Here is a 16,202-nt window from a genome sequence, read left to right on the forward strand (position 1 = left end):
CGGGTGAAGCCCGAGATCGCCTCCACTCACCGGCGAGAGGCGGGGGGAAATTGGCGTGGGCCATGAGCCTGGCCGCCGGCCACCACCAGCCCCTGCCGGAGTGCTGCGGAGAGCCGACGGGAGGAGGGAGGCCGCAGCGCTGGCCGCCGCTGCCCATCCCAACCGCGCCGGCCGATCCACCGAGGGATAGCCGACGGGAGAAGGGCGCGGCGCGAGCCGCCGCCGCCCAACCCATCCGCGCGCCCGCCATGCGTCGAGGAAGGAGATCCGGCCGCCGTCCACCACGCGTCGTCGAGGAAGGGCCCCCGCCGCCGCCACGCCCCGAGGGTCTTTGCCCCGGCGGCGCTACCGGCGGCGGCGGCGGCGTTTAGGGCTGGGGAGGCTGGAGGGTTACGGGAGTCTGGAGGCTGGAGCTGAAGGGAACTTGATATTTGGCACTAAAAGAAAAACTAGGACATGATAAAAGTTCAACACATGAAGTGGCGAAAAAACCAGGTTTCACAAAAGTAACTATTCATTGAGCCTGGGAAGCAGTTTTCTGTAAACAATTGAATTTTCTGTTTCTAAGAATGCTGATATCAAAATGCACATATACTAATGTCATGTCCTGTGCGTTTCCTGTAGCCGTCGCTTGTATTTTATTTTGCTTTGACATATTGCAAAATCATACTATACTAGTTAATCGTTATGGTTTATGTATGGTCGATCGACAGGACCTACGCATTATTGAAAACGTTATTCAAATTGCTTTGTAGGTTGAACCTTGAGCGAAGGAGTGGACCCACGGCACGATGAGCCACTGGTTGTGGATGATCATGTCTTGACCTTGAAACTTGAAAGAGAACGGGGAAAGGTCGAAGCATGATGCATGGCTCCATCCACGGAATGGAATATTCTGCGGAAATTTGAGGCCACCCATGACTCACCCAATTGGCAAAAGCTGCGCTGGCATCGAATAATAAAAACACGGCGGTAGCAGGTCGTCGTCAATCCTGGTTTGCCAGCCAAGGAACAGAGACGCGGTCGCTCGCCGGAAAATAATGTCGAACCGCAAGACATAACTGGCATCGGCAAGAAGGGATTAGATTTTACTCAAACCGAAAGATCAGACTGCTGCTGCTATTACATATCAGCAACACATGTTGATTGATTCTAAGTACATATCTATCTTTCTGAAGATGCACTGCACATTCAGAAATCAGAGAAGCGGAGGAGGTTACATGTACAGACGCATGGTTGGTTCACCGTAACAAAAATTCTATGGTGATCGGCCATGGCCGCACGGCGGCTAGAGAGCGCGGGGCGTCGATTTTGTCAAGGGAGGTACAGCTACAGTATTTGCAAGGACCAAAAGCTGCCGATCAAGGTCGGGTCTATCTACCAGCACTGGTCGGACTCCCAGGTGCGTCGAGGCCGTCCCCAGACGCTGTGCGGCGACGGCCTGGAGGCGGGCGGCTGCGCGTAGGCCTGGGCGACGACGTCGCGGTCGTAGCGCGCGCGGGCGTCCGTGTCGGAGAGCGTGGCGTAGGCGTGGTGGAGCCGGATGAAGTCGTCGTCGCCGGCCGCGCCGGCCACGTCCGGGTGCAGCTTCCGCGCCAGGCGCCGGTACGCGGCCTTGATCTCGCTTCCCGTAGCGCCGGCGCGCAGCCCCAGCACCTCGTACAGCGTGCAGCTTCCGACCGGAGCCGACGCGACGGCCACCGCGCACCGGACCGTCGCCCTTCGGGAGGAGCAGCGGGAGGCCCGAGCGAAGCTTGAAGCCGCCGGGGCGTGCATCATCGGAGGGGCTTAGATCATGGCGGAGAGGAAAGACCGAAAGAATCACGAGTCGATGAATGCAGGGGAAAGAGGAAAAGTATGCAGGTGAGAGTGAGATGGGAACATGGTCGGCTTCCGGGCTCGGTTTTATAACGCGCTGGCTTGCTTGATTCTTGCGAGAGGTTTAGATGGGGGGCGTGACTCAGCGGCAGCATCGTCGTGATGTGCCATGTGGAAGTCGGCTTGAGCCTTGAGCGAGGTGCACGTTGGCGTCATGTGCCTGTGTTCCCCAGCCCTGCCTCATCCGCCCCGGGAGCGGGAATGGGCTCCACGTCCATTCGGAGTTCGAAGTTATCCTGATTCGCTGCGGCCCAATGAGGTCGGGACACGCGCCCACGGCCACGGGTTAGGCCGACTACACTACTCATCATTGTACGGCAGAGAGCACATGGATTTGCATCTAGTAGTAGTAGAAGCAATGACGTCGCTATTAAGTAACAAGTTTAGATCAGATCAAACACCATATCAGGATATCTAGGATCCGTTGTACTCTAGCTTCGTTTTTTGCCATCTCGACTTTTTCTCCCGCCATTGTTCTAAGACCATGCACTATACAGTGAAAAAACAAAACTGTAAAGTTTCATGGTTCAGTTCATCACATAGTAGGGCATCGAAGCGTGATTCTGCGTATGCTATTGGAATTTTGAAAAACAGACAAATATACTCAACTTCAGATGTACATGAGTCATTCTATAAATAATTACAGTTTATAATATGACATTACCTTTGTGTGTATGTGCAATAACCGCATGCAAAATAAGCACAAGGAATGAGTGATGAAAGATGCCAACACAAGAGAGCTACCAACAATAAAAATATCTTTGTTAGTTGTGTGATCGATTGTAATGAACCTATGTATGATTAAGTAGAGTAAATTACATAAAACTATCACAATTCGATCTATTCGAGCTAAGGTAACAAGTTAGTACCTATTTTGCTATTTTTTGCAAAAAAAAATCGGGGTTGGCGCTATAAATCGCACTGATTGATGTCTAAACAAATTTTGATACCGTTCCTAACCAGTGGGGCCATTTCTAATGGCTGATGTGGCTATACATGTCAACTAGGAGCTGAGCTGGACATGGGCCCACATGTCCTCTCTCCATTCCATTTTTATTCACAATTTCTTATCCCTGTGAATAAAATAAAAATAAAAATTACAGAGAGGCGGAGGGCTGGTACACCACGCCGGTGACGTGCGTGTTGGCCGCCCACATGCATCGCTCGCGCATGATGACTGTCCGTTGTCGCCCTACTTCCTCCAGCCGTCCAAATGGCCTTCTTCCTCATGGGCGGCACCGACCAAGATCTTGCAGCACCCTCCCTCGCCGACCCCGGATGTGGACCTAGGGACCATGGCCATCCAAAGGACATCCTAGCTGCAGCCACGGTATTTGGGTGACCTGCGACCCCACACACCTCCCTGTCGTCGAGCCAGCCACCCCTCCATGGAAGGCAGGGGAGAGACGATAGGAGGGCGTGCGCAGGCCGTGCCGGTCACCGGACGACATAAATGCTTGTAAAATGTGGCTCATAAATGTGGCTCAACAACACATGGCCCGTTATTTCAAACACTCATAATTTATATTTTAAAGTTTCAAAAGAAAGTCTGAAATGAAATTCTAGAAGTAACCAAGTATATATAGTACACACACATGTAAAATGTTAGTACAAACTACTTTGTACTGTAGGCAACACATAAATGGCAAATTTTATTGTGAATAGTGCATATTTCAACACTATATAATTAGTTAGGTATTGTTATTTTTGTGTAGCCTATAATATAAAGTAGTTTATTTTGAGATTTTAAAGGTTGGTAGTCCACATCATTGGCTACCTAGTACCTCTAAACTTGTGTTTAAGATATTTTTTAAACTTTGGAAAAAAATTTAATTGTTTCAAAATAAAGAGTTGCGTGTAGCTTTGCCTCCATTTTCCACTCTCAAGAAAATGAGATATACATCATATACATACTTTACCAATGTGCACTGAATTAATGGCCAAGATTTAGTACTCGTTTTGAAACATATGAATGTTTCATCCCATTCGATGACTAGCTTGTGATGAAATAGTTTTTAACGTTTTCGAGCACTTATTTAAACTAAATACCTATTTAATTACAAACCTTTGATTTAAGTAAATAAAACTTCACTAGAATACAAATCAAAACATGCATGAATTACTAGAATCGTTCATTTTCTCCAAATAAATTTAATTATTTAGCTTAAATTTTAAGTTAATCGAGATGGATGTTGGCACCAAGTCATCAAGTCACTAAGCTCTATCCTGGAACGGGGGTATGAGTCAGCGGCAGCATCCTTGATCTGGCTGGGCGTTCGGTGTCATGTGGCCGTGTTCCCCAAGACCGCAACCCTGCCTGATCCGCGCCGGCCATGGCCCATGGGGCTCCTCCACGTTGAGTCGGGATCATCCTGCACACCTGGATGCTTTTCCCGCGGCGGAGCAACGCGACTGGGACACGCGTCCGCGGATTAGGCCGAGTGCCGCTCATCCTGCTACGCCGGTGATGAGCATGGGATTTGCATCTACTAGAAGCCAAGCTCTCGCTGTCGACATGGACCAACTTTATTATTCTTTTTAAGTAAAGTTAGATCTGATCAAGTACACACTTTATCGGTTTTGCTTAGAAATCAGGGGCGTCACATTTCTATCCGTCAAGTTCGACTCTTTAGCCATTGTATTCGTCTTGTAATTTGGGTTGATGTAACACTTGCAAGTGAGTTGTAACTGAAATAAATTTTCCTATTTTATAAATGAGAAAATATATCCACACAGTTAAATTTGTTTTAAAATTTGTGTTGGCATATATGAGTTATAACTAGGTTATAACTAATATTTTATGAAGTTTGTGTGACTGCGATTTAGTTAAGAGTAAGTCGCCGAATTTTCTAAAATCCGTTGCACCTACCTTCGTATTTTTCATCTCGAGTCTTCTCCCACAACTTATCTAGTACTCCCTCTGTTCCATAAAACATATCGAAAATCTGTTTAAAATTTTAGTGTCTAGATGCATCCAAATGAGCTACGTAGGGCTGGCGAGAGAAGATATCTATTGCTCAGCCCCTTTGGGAGTTGTTTGTCCTAAATGCCCTTTTCAAAATTTCAGATTATTATTGGCCCTCCTAAAACTTCATAATACTCCTATGGTCCTTTTTAGGTACGTCATACAGTATGGCTTAACTAAAAATGGAGGCCACGCAACTTTGATTGGCAAGTTTGCTTAAAATCTGTGCTAAAAATGACCGAGTTATTTGAATCTAGCCATACCAAATGGCGTGATCTACCTCTTTCTTACCCAGAGGGTTCGAAAATATTCTTAGAAGGTCCAAGATCTTTACAAACTAACCAACCTTAATGGCGTGACCTAGCTATTTCTGGGCAAAAAATGGCTAGTTATTTCAGTTTAGCCAACCCAAATGACACGTCATATGCTTCAGTTAAGCCATCCATCTTGACATGACAAAAAATGGACAATAGAAATTTCAAAGTTTTGAGAGGGGCCAAAACTGGTCTAGAATTTCGAATGGGCCATTTAGGTCAAAGAAATCCCCCTTGGATACCAAGTGATTCCAGAGACATGATTAGCGTTCAGTTACATCCGATGGACAACACTCCCTCAACGACAACAAAAACCGATGGACAACAGAGCTGTAGCTTTGGTGTCACTCTCGTCCCGCGACATTTGCCTTCTACACCCATTGTTTTCCTTTCAAGCAAACCAGCCATGGAGACCATCGGTGAGGCCAAAAGACATGATTGTGCGCATAAATATCATAAAATTAAGTTATGAAAGTTGTTCGTTGGTGTGTCCTTGCGGATTTTTATTTGATGGTGTTGCTTCTCTAGTCTAACTTAGATAAGACAAGGAGCCGGCAGCAATTGTGTCAGCTCTCTTCCCTTCGCGTCCTATTCTCGTGAGGCTTAGGGGTCTAAGAGTCTCTCTCTCATCTTCGGGGCCTCTCTCTTCTCCTCTACGGCTTCACCGGCAGGAGCGGGAGGGGAAGTGAGCGCCGACTTGCTTATAATAGACCTAGGTGTAGTTATAGGCATAGCGACGGTTCACTGCATTTTGGAGTATTGGAGGGATCTCTGGCGATCAGGAGCTCATGTAGGGCGTGGGATCGCTAGGGAGGGCACACACGCTGATCGCGAGCTGATTGCGGGACTTGATTGGATTCATATTGAAATGCAAAGGGTTTTCTTATAAAATGGCGCACAATTTAAAAATTGTCTCCCCCGCATGTTATTTAGGAATAGAGGGAGTACAAAATAAGTCATCCAAACTTAGTCAAAACATGAATTCATCCTAAGGGCATTATATACATTTCATAATACAACTATAGGAGAAGCCAAAAAGAATTGAACTTCTCGTAGGATTATTTTCGGTTGTTTCGGCTAAAGCCAGGGTAGGTTATGCGCAAACCGGAGCCGAAAACAACTAGGCCCCTAAGATTACTAATATCAAAAACCACATATACAATATCCTAAGGCTGCATTTAAATAACAAAAAGTATATATCCAAAAAACATCTCAAGACTGTGTTTTGCATAGCTGTTGGCTGTATCTATTTTATTTTGCCACGACATACTACAAAATCATATTTTAAATGGTTATTGTAGACAGGATCGACAAGACCTACGTATTTCGTGTAGTTTTCGACTTAATTCTCAGTCAACAATTTCGTGTGTAAAAGCAGATCTAACAGTTATATTGCCGGTCTAGAACAAACTTAATTCTTGATTAACTTAGAACTAGCAAAAAGGTTATTGATCTGTGCCGCGGCCTCCCCTGCCTCCCGTCGGTGGCACACCGGTGGTGACTGGTGGGGGACGGGTTGCCCCATCCCCTCTCTTTCTCGCCGGTACGGGGTGGTGACCTTAGGATTCTCCCGCGGCAAGAGGACGCCTGGGGCAGCAGCCTCGGGTTCGACGGAGGAGGCGGCCTTCTTCTTTGTCGGAGGTGGTCGGCCAGGCTGGTAGTCCTGTGTGGGGGATCATGGGATTTCACACATGTTTCCGGCAATGGTGATCTAGTCCGGGGTGTCATGGCGGCCAGTGAAAACTGAGCCTCGACCTTGGTCTTGGCGGATGATGGCGGCGTCGATCAACATCGTTACCTTGTCGCAGGCGTCATCTTTGCCCGTCTTGGCACTACACTCGGCGACTTGGGGATCCGCGGCTGCCGGTGAAAACCGTGCTCCGACCTCGGTTGGCGGACGATGGTGACGTGTCGCGCCGCTACCTTCTTGAAGGCATCGTCGTCGCAGTTGATGTCTACGCACGCTTCTATTCCCGTAGACAGTGTTGGGCCTCCAAGAGCAGAGGTTTGTAGAACAGCAGCAAGTTTCCCTTAAGTGGATCACCCAAGGTTTATCGAACTCAGGGAGGTAGAGGTCAAAGATATCCCTCTCAAGCAACCCTGCAATTAAGATACAAGAAGTCTCTTGTGTCCCCAACACACCTAATACACTTGTCAGATGTATAGGTGCACTAGTTCGGCGAAGAGATAGTGAAATACAAGTAATATGGATGATTATAAGTAGTAATTGTAATCTGAAATAAAAATGGCAGCAAGCAAACATGTAGCAGAACTTGTTGAAAACGGTGTTTCAATGCTTAGAAACAAGGCCTAGGGATCATACTTTCACTAGTGGGCACTCTCAACAATGATCACATAAATAAATAACTTCTCTTCACTTGTGCTACTTTCAAACACTCTCTTGTTGGATAACAAACACCATTCATTGTGTAGGGCTATAAAAGAACACCTCAAGCCGGAGTAAACAAGCTCCACAACGTCCGGAGTTCATATTAAAGTAACCTCTAGAGTGCATAATAGACCGTTGCAATTTAGACCGACTACTAACATAGCATACACACTGTCACCAATAGCTATGAAAAGGGGAATAGATCGCATCAATACTATCATAGTAATAGTTAACTTCATAATCTACAAGAGATTACAATCATAACCTACGCCAAGTACTACATGATGCACACACTGTCACCATTACATCATGGAGGAGGAATAGACTACTTAAATAACATCACTAGAGTAGCACATAGATGAATAGTGATACAAAGCTCATGATCACATAAAGATCACACCATGGGAGAGAGAGATGAACCACATAGCTACCGGTAGAGCCCTCAGCCTCGGGGGAGAACTACTCCCTCCTCATCATGGGAGACAGCAACGGCGATGAAGATGGCGGTGGTGTCGATGGAGATGACTCCGGGGGCAATTCCCCGTCCCGGCGGCGTACCGGAACAGAGATTCTATCCCCCGAAACTTGTCTTCGCGATGGCGGCGGCTACGGAACTCTTCGTGGAATATCGTCGGATGTTTTAGGGTTTTCACATCTGGGAGCATATATAGGCGAAGGGGCGATGTCGGTGGAGTCCCGAGGTGGGATCCCCACCTGGCGGCGCGGCCAAGGGGTGGCCCGCACCCCCCTAGGGTGTGGGCTCCTCGCGGCCCCCATTCGTCTCTCCTTCGGACTCCGTGAAGCCCCTGGAAAAATAGGAACGTGGCTTTTTGTTTCGTCCAATTCCGAGAATATTTCCTGTGTAGGATTTACGAAACCAAAAACAGCGAGAAAACGAGAACCGGCGCTTCGGCATCTTGTTAATAGGTTAGTAACGTAAAATGCATCAAAATGATATAAAGTATGAATAAAACATGTAGGTATTGTCATAAAACTAGCATGGAACATAAGAAATTATAGATACGTTGGAGACGTATCAAGCATCCCCAAGCTTAGTTCCTACTCGCCCTCGAGTAGGTAAACGATAACAAGGATAATTTCTTAAGTGACATGCTACCAACATGATCTTGATCAATACTATTGTAAAGCATATGAAATGAATGAAGTGATTCAAAGCAATGGTAAAGATAATGACTAAACACTGAATCATATAGCAAAGACTTTTTATGAATAGTACTTTCAAGACAAGCATCAATAAGTCTTGCATAAGAGTTAACTCATAAAGCAATAGATTCTTAATAAGAGGTTTTGAAGCAACACAAAGGAAGATTTAAGTTTCAGCAATTGGTTTCAACTTTCAACATGTATATATCATGGATAATTGTCAATACAAAGTAATATGATGAATGCAAATAAGCAAGTATGTGAGCACACAGTTGACACAAGTGTTTGCTTCTAAGATAGAAAGAAGTAGGTAAACTGACTCAACATAAAGTAAAAGAAAGGCCCTTCGCGAGAGGAAGCAGGGATTACTCATGTGCTAGAGCTTTTTATTTTGAAAACATGGAAACAATTTTGTCAACGGTAGTAATAATTCATATGTGTTATGCATAAAACCTCCTATAAGTTGCAAGCCTCATGCATCGAATACCAATAGTGCTTGCACCTTGTCCTAATTAGCTCGGATTTCCATGGATTATCATTGCATTACATATGTTTCAACCAAGTGTCATAAAGGGGTACCTCTATGCCTCCTGTACAAAAGTCCAAGGAGATAGATCGCATTTGATTTCTCAATTTTGATAAATCTCATATTGAGAACATCCATACCGGGACAACAAAGAAAACAGATAATGGACTCCTCTTTAATGCTTAAGCATTCAACAACAAATAATATACTCACATGAGATTGAGGATTAATGTCCAAATTGAAACTTCCACCATGATACATGGCTTTGGTTGGCGGCCCAACGTTCTTCTCTAACAATATGCATACTCAAACCATTTAATCATGATAAATCTCTCTTACTTCAGACAAGACGAACATGCATAGCAACTCACATGATATTCAACAAAGGTGTAACAGGTTGATGGCGTCCCCAGAAACATGGTTACCATTCAACAAGCAACTTATAAGAAATAAGATACATAAGCGACATATTCATCACCACAATAGTTTTTAAGCTACTTTCCCATGAGCTATATATTGCAAAGACAAGGAATGAAATTTTAAAGGTAGCACGCAAGCAATTTACTTTGAAATGGCAGAGAAATACCACATAGTAGGTAGGTATGGTGGACACAAATGGCATAGGTTTTGGCTCAAGGTTTTGGATGCACGAGAAGTAATCCCTCTCAGTACAAGGCTTTGGCTAGCAAGATTGTTTGAAGGAAACACAAGTATGAACCGGTACAGCAAAACTTACATAAGAATATATTTCAAGCATTATAAGACTCTACACTGTCTTCCTTGTTGTTCAAACACTTCACCAGAAAATATCTAGACTTTAGAGAGACCAATCATGCAAACCAAATTTTAACAAGCTCTATGGTAGTTCTTCATTAATAGGTTTAAACTACATGATGCAAGAGCTTAAACATGGTCTACTTGAGAACTCAAAACAATTGCCAAGTATCAAATTATTCAAGACAATATACCAATTACCACATGAAGCATTTTCTGTTTCCAACCAAATAGCAATAAATGAGCAGCTTTTAACTTTAGCCATGAACATTAAAAGTAAAACTAAGAACACAAGTGTTCATATGAAAAAGCGGAGCGTGTCTCTCTACCACACATGGATTGCTAGGATCCTAATTTATTCAAACACAAAAAAAAAAAGAAATATACAGACGCTCCAAGTAAAGCACATAAGATGTGACGGAATAAAAATATAGTTTCACTAGAAGTGACCTGATAAGTTGTCGATGAAGAAGGGGATGCCTTGGGCATCCCAAGCTTAGACGCTTGGGTCTTCTTGAAATATGCAGGGATGAACCACGGGGGCATCCCCAAGATTAGACTTTTCACTCTTCTTGATCATATTATATCATCCTCCTCTCTTGACTCCTGAAAACTTCCTCCACACCAAACTCAAAACAATCTCATTAGAGGGTTAGTGCATAATCAAAAATTCACATGTTCAGAGAGGACACAATCATTCTTAACACTTCTGGACATTACCCAAATCTACTGAAAGTTAATGGAACAAAGAAATCCATTCAACACAGTAAAAGAGGCAATGCGAAATAAAAGGCAGAATCTGTCAAAACAGAACAGTCCGTAAAGACGAATTTTTTTGAGGCACTTAACATGCTCAGATGAAGAAGCTAAAATTGAATGAAAGTTGCGTACATATCTGAGGATTACTCATGAATTTTCGCAGATTTTTCTGAATTTCCTATAGAAAGATCTACTCAAATTCGTGACAGCTAGAAATCTGTTTCTGCGCAGAAATCCAAATGTAGTATCAACCTTACTATCAAAGACTTTACTTGGCACAACAATGCAATAAAGTAAAGATAAGGAGAGGTTGCTACAGTAGTAACAACTTCCAAGAGACAACAAAACAGTATAAAAATAAAACAAGGGTTATCTCCCAAGAAGTGCTTTTCTTTATAGTGATTAAGATGGGCTCAGTAATTTTAATAATGCACTCGCAAGAAATAAGAGTTGAAGCAAAAGAGAGCATCAAAAGCAAGTATGAAACACTTTTAAGTCTAACCCACTTCCTATGAAAAGGAATCTTGTAAATAAACAAGTCATGTAAGAATAATGCAATAAGCATAGAAAGGCAACACAAGCGCAACTTCAAGATTCTCAACATAAAGAGGGGAAACTTAATATTATTAAGATGCATATAATCATGTTTCCCTCTCTCATAATAACTTTCAGTAGCATCATGAACAAACTCATAAAGCATTCTTATTCACATGCATAAAAGAATCATTACTCTCCACATAAGCATAGTCATTACTATTAATTGCAGTGGGAGAAAATTCAATAAAATAGCTATCATTATTATTCTCATCACCATAATCATCATATATAGGAGGCATATTGTAATCTTAATTAATTTTCTCCTCAATAGTAGGTGGACTAAAAATATGATAGTCATCATTGTAATCATCATATATAGGAGGTAAAGTATCATCAAAGTAAATTTTCTCCTCAAAACTTGGGGGACTAAAAATATCACAACCAGCTTCCCCAAGCTTAAATTCTTTCATAGCATTAGCAATAATAGTATTCAAAGAGTTCATGCTAATAACATTGCTACAACTATTTTGCAAACAAAGTTCCATGGGTTTTTTAATTCTCTCTTCAAACACATCAAGTCCTAATTCAATATAAAGTTCATAAAGATCTATAATTTTTTTTGTTGTTTTCCATTAAGCCTAACTAGTGAAAATAAAAACAAGAAACAAAAAGATATAATTGCAGGATCTAAAGGAAATAGCTTCGAGCACTCACACACTGGCAACATTGTTAGGAAATAGCTTAGTAGTCGGAGGATGTGAATACCTTTTATCTTACCTCCCCGGCAACGGCGCCAGAAAATAGCTTGATGTCTACGCACGCTTCTATTTCTGTAGACAGTGTTGAGCCTCCAAGAGCAGAGGTTTGTAGAACAGCAACAAGTTTCCCTTAAGTGGATCACCCAAGGTTTATCGAACTCAGGGAGGTAGAGGTCAAAGATATCCCTCTCAAGCAACCCTGCAATTAAGATACAAGAAGTCTCTTGTGTCCCCAACACACCTAATACACTTGTCAGATGTATAGGTGCACTAGTTCGGCGAAGAGATAGTGAAATACAAGTAATATGGATGATTATAAGTAGTAATTGCAATCTGAAATAAAAATGGCAGCAAGCAAACATGTAGCAGAACTTGTTGGAAACGGTGTTTCAAAGCTTAGAAACAAGGCCTAGGGATCATACTTTCACTAGTGGACACTCTCAACAATGATCACATAAATAAATAACTTCTCTTCACTTGTGCTACTTTCAAACACTCTCTTGTTGGATAACAAACACCGTTCATTGTGTAGGGCTATAAAAGCACACCTCAAGCCGGAGTAAACAAGCTCCACAACGTCCGGAGTTCATATTAAAGTAACCTCTAGAGTGCATAATAGACCGTTGCAATTTAGACCGAGTACTAATATAGCATACACACTGTCACCAATAGCTATGAAAGGGGGAATAGATCGCATCAATACTATCATAGTAATAGTTAACTTCATAATCTACAAGAGATTACAATCATAACCTACGCCAAGTACTACATGATGCACACACCATCACCATTACATCATGAAGGAGGAATAGACTACTTCAATAACATCACTAGAGTAGCACATAGATTAATAGTGATACAAAGCTCATGATCACATAAAGATCACACCATGGGAGAGAGCGATGAACCACATAGCTACCGGTAGAGCCCTCAGCCTCGGGGGAGAACTACTCCCTCCTCATCATGGGAGACAGCAACGGCGACGAAGATGGCGGTGGTGTCGATGGAGATGACTCCGGGGGCAATTCCCCGTCCCGGCGGCGTACCGGAACAGAGATCCTGTCCCCTGAAACTTTTCTTCGCGATGGCGGCGGCTACGGAACTCTTCGTGGAATATCATCGGATGTTTTAGGGTTTTCACATCTGGGAGCATATATAGGCGAAGGGGCGATGTCGGTGGAGTCCCGAGGTGGGGTCCCCACCTGGCGGTGCGGCCAAGGGGTGGCTCGCGCCCCCCTAGGGTGTGGGCTCCTCGCGGCCCCCCTTCGTCTCTCATTCGGACTCCGTGAAGCCCCTGGAAAAATAGGAACGTGGCCTTTTGTTTCGTCCAATTCCGAGAATATTTCCTGTGTAGGATTTCTGAAACCAAAAACAGCGAGAAACAGAGAACCGGCGCTTCGGCATCTTGTTAATAGGTTAGTACCGGAAAATGCATCAAAATGATATAAAGTATGAATAAAACATGTAGGTATTGTCAAAAAACTAGCATGGAACATAAGAAATTATAGATACGTTGGGGACGTATCAGCAGTCTGCGGTCTCTCACTTGTGCTGCTCCGGGGGAAACCCTAGGTCCGAGTCTCCCGAATCGAACGATGGCGGCACGCCCTGCGTCGTTCTACCTCTTGGGGCATCGTTTTTTGGAGTAGCTGCTGGATGTTGGTGGTTTTCGGTGGAGTGGTGTTCATCTACCACATTGTTAGCGTTGAGTCTCAGTGGCATGGTGTTGCAGGGTATCAACGACAGATGCGGGATGATGTATAGGTGCAGGATAATGGAGCCGCCTGGCGTCATGGTGGCATCGACGACAGGTCTTGCAAGGTTAATGCGATGATCTCTCTTGAAGATGGAGTCGATGAAGACGGCGGGAGCAACTCCTGTGGCGTGTGCGTTGGTCTGCGCTGAGAGTCTGCTTGACTGGATGTGCTTCTCACCTGCTATTGGGTGGTTTGAGAAGGCATTTAGTTTTGGATGATGTGAGTTGGTGTATTATCACCCTCTTCATCCCACTGTAGGTATAGTAAGGTTGCTTCGAGATTGATCTTTTGTATTGTTTCTTGTAAGGTTTCGTGAATAATCTAATAAAAAAATCGTGTGCATCATTTGGATGCAGAAGCTGGAACGATATTCCCCCATTTCGAAAAAAGCAAAAAGGTTATTGAAAACATTACCTAAGTTAGGATGTTTAGTGAAATCCCATCTAAATTCTATTTGTAGTGCATTTTGCTTTGCTTTTTATAATGTAATTTTAATGCTAGAAAAGACAAAACACTAAAAGTAAAGTCTCACCGGGATCCCACCTTGACGCTCTAACCCAAGTGCTTTTTTTATGGGGGACGTTTTATATTTAACCTCGAGCTAAGAGGTGGCCGGCGTTGGACGGTACGAAGAGCCGCCGGTCGTCGGTAACCATGCTTGACCATCCCGCAAATCCATGGAATGGAATATTCACGCGGAAATTTGAGTTCACGCACCCAGGTGGCCAGGTGGCAGTCGTTGGCTGCATCGAACAAACAAGCCCCACTGATCCCACGATAGCACGTCGTCGTCTCCAATCCTGATTTGCCAGCAATCGCCAACAAAACAAATACGGCCTGCACGGCTCGCCGTCGCCGGAAATAAAACGTAAAGGGCTTCTTTGATTCACGCGAATAGTGAAGGAATTGTATAGGATGTACATCTTAAGGAAAAAAAATTCTACACAAGTTATTTAATTTATAGGAACGCATCTATATAAATTAATCTTTAGGAATTTTGTAGTGTAAATTTTATATGAAAAAAACATTAGATCGTATCTAATAATTTTTTTTGCTACAATCAAATAAATTTCATCTTTCTATAGAATTCAAATAAGCATGACATTCTAATCCTATGTTTTTTCTATTTCTATATTTTTCCTACCCTACGAGCTGCGAATCAAAGAAGTCCTAAACATGAAACTGGGAGAATACGTTTGGCAGAAGGCAAGAAGACATTGCAATTTGCAGGGCAAAGTCCGGTTTCTTCAAATTTTGAACCTGGGATCGATCACATTGCTGCTAGCATTACATATCTGCAAAGATTAATTCCATACCTAGACGTGTGTCTGAAGATCACTACACATTCAGAACGGCAAAAGAGAGGACGCCGATGGTTACATGTACACAGACGCATGGAGTGGTCACCGTAGCAAAATAAATCTCAGGTGAGCGGCCAAGGAGTGCGGTGTGGGCGAGGCGAGGTCGGATCACTACCAGCACTGGTCTGTCTCCCAGGTGCGGCGAGGCCGTCCCCAGACACTGTGCGGCGACGTCCTGGAGGCGGGCACCTGCGCGTATGCCTGGGCGACGACGTCGCGGTCGTAGCGCGCGCGGGCGTCCGGGTCGGCGAGCGTGGCGTACGCGTCGTGGAGCCGGATGAAGTCGTCGCCGGCCGCGCCGGCGATGTCAGGGTGCAGCTCACGCGCCAGGCGCCGGTACGCGGCTTTGATCTCGCCGCCAGTCGCGCCGGCCCGGAGTGCAAGCACCTCGTACAGCGTGCACCCGCTGGCCGGCGCCGCCGACGCGACGGCCACCGCGCAGCGGACCGTGGCCCTTCGGGAGGAGCAGGAGGAAGCCCGGCCGAACAGAGAGGTCGCCGGGGCTTGAGGCGCGGAGATCATCGTGGAGAGGAGAGGGAAGAGGAAATCGCGGAGACGAAGGGATGAATCGCCGGGGCTTGAGTATGCAGGTGAGAGTGAGCTGGGAATATCGTTGGCTTCCGGAATCCGGACTAGTAGGTTTTATAACGAGCTGGTGAGGTTTGCAGCGGCAGCATCGTCATGATCTGCCACATGGAAGTCGGCGAGAGAGAGAGGTGCACGTCGGCGTCATGTGGCCATGTTCCTCAACCCTTGCCTCATCCGCCATGTCGATTTGGAATCATGCCGGCGGTGCCCGCAGATTCGCGGCTTCGGTCGACTTCACTGCTCCTGGTACGGCGGAGAGCACACGGATTTGCATCTAGAACCAAAGCCGTCGCTGTCGACATCTGTTTTTAAAATCCGCTTTGACGTTGAGCAGATATTTTAGAACTACAGTATATCGAAGCACACAGGAATAGCAAAGCTCTGTCCACATCTGTTTTTTAAACCATCTACAAGCACACAGGAATAGCAAAG

At 44.7% G+C, this 16,202-nt stretch overlaps 2 protein-coding genes across 2 annotated transcripts; both read right to left on the bottom strand.

Moving 5' to 3' along the window:
* Positions 1 to 1,062: 1,062 nt before the first annotated feature.
* On the bottom strand, positions 1,063 to 1,965 carry LOC124653454 (chaperone protein dnaJ 11, chloroplastic-like). The gene has a single exon (XM_047192542.1). It carries the CDS (start codon positions 1,777 to 1,779, stop codon positions 1,378 to 1,380), a length of 402 nt encoding a protein of 133 aa, XP_047048498.1. The 5' UTR covers positions 1,780 to 1,965; the 3' UTR covers positions 1,063 to 1,377.
* A 13,079-nt stretch (positions 1,966 to 15,044) lies between these two features.
* LOC124679677 (chaperone protein dnaJ 11, chloroplastic-like) lies at positions 15,045 to 15,805 on the bottom strand. Its single transcript, XM_047215275.1, has one exon. It carries the CDS (start codon positions 15,702 to 15,704, stop codon positions 15,294 to 15,296), a length of 411 nt encoding a protein of 136 aa, XP_047071231.1. The 5' UTR covers positions 15,705 to 15,805; the 3' UTR covers positions 15,045 to 15,293.
* Positions 15,806 to 16,202: the final 397 nt, after the last annotated feature.

This window comes from Lolium rigidum, chromosome 1 (assembly GCF_022539505.1).
Source record: "Lolium rigidum isolate FL_2022 chromosome 1, APGP_CSIRO_Lrig_0.1, whole genome shotgun sequence".
NCBI lineage: Eukaryota > Viridiplantae > Streptophyta > Magnoliopsida > Poales > Poaceae > Lolium > Lolium rigidum.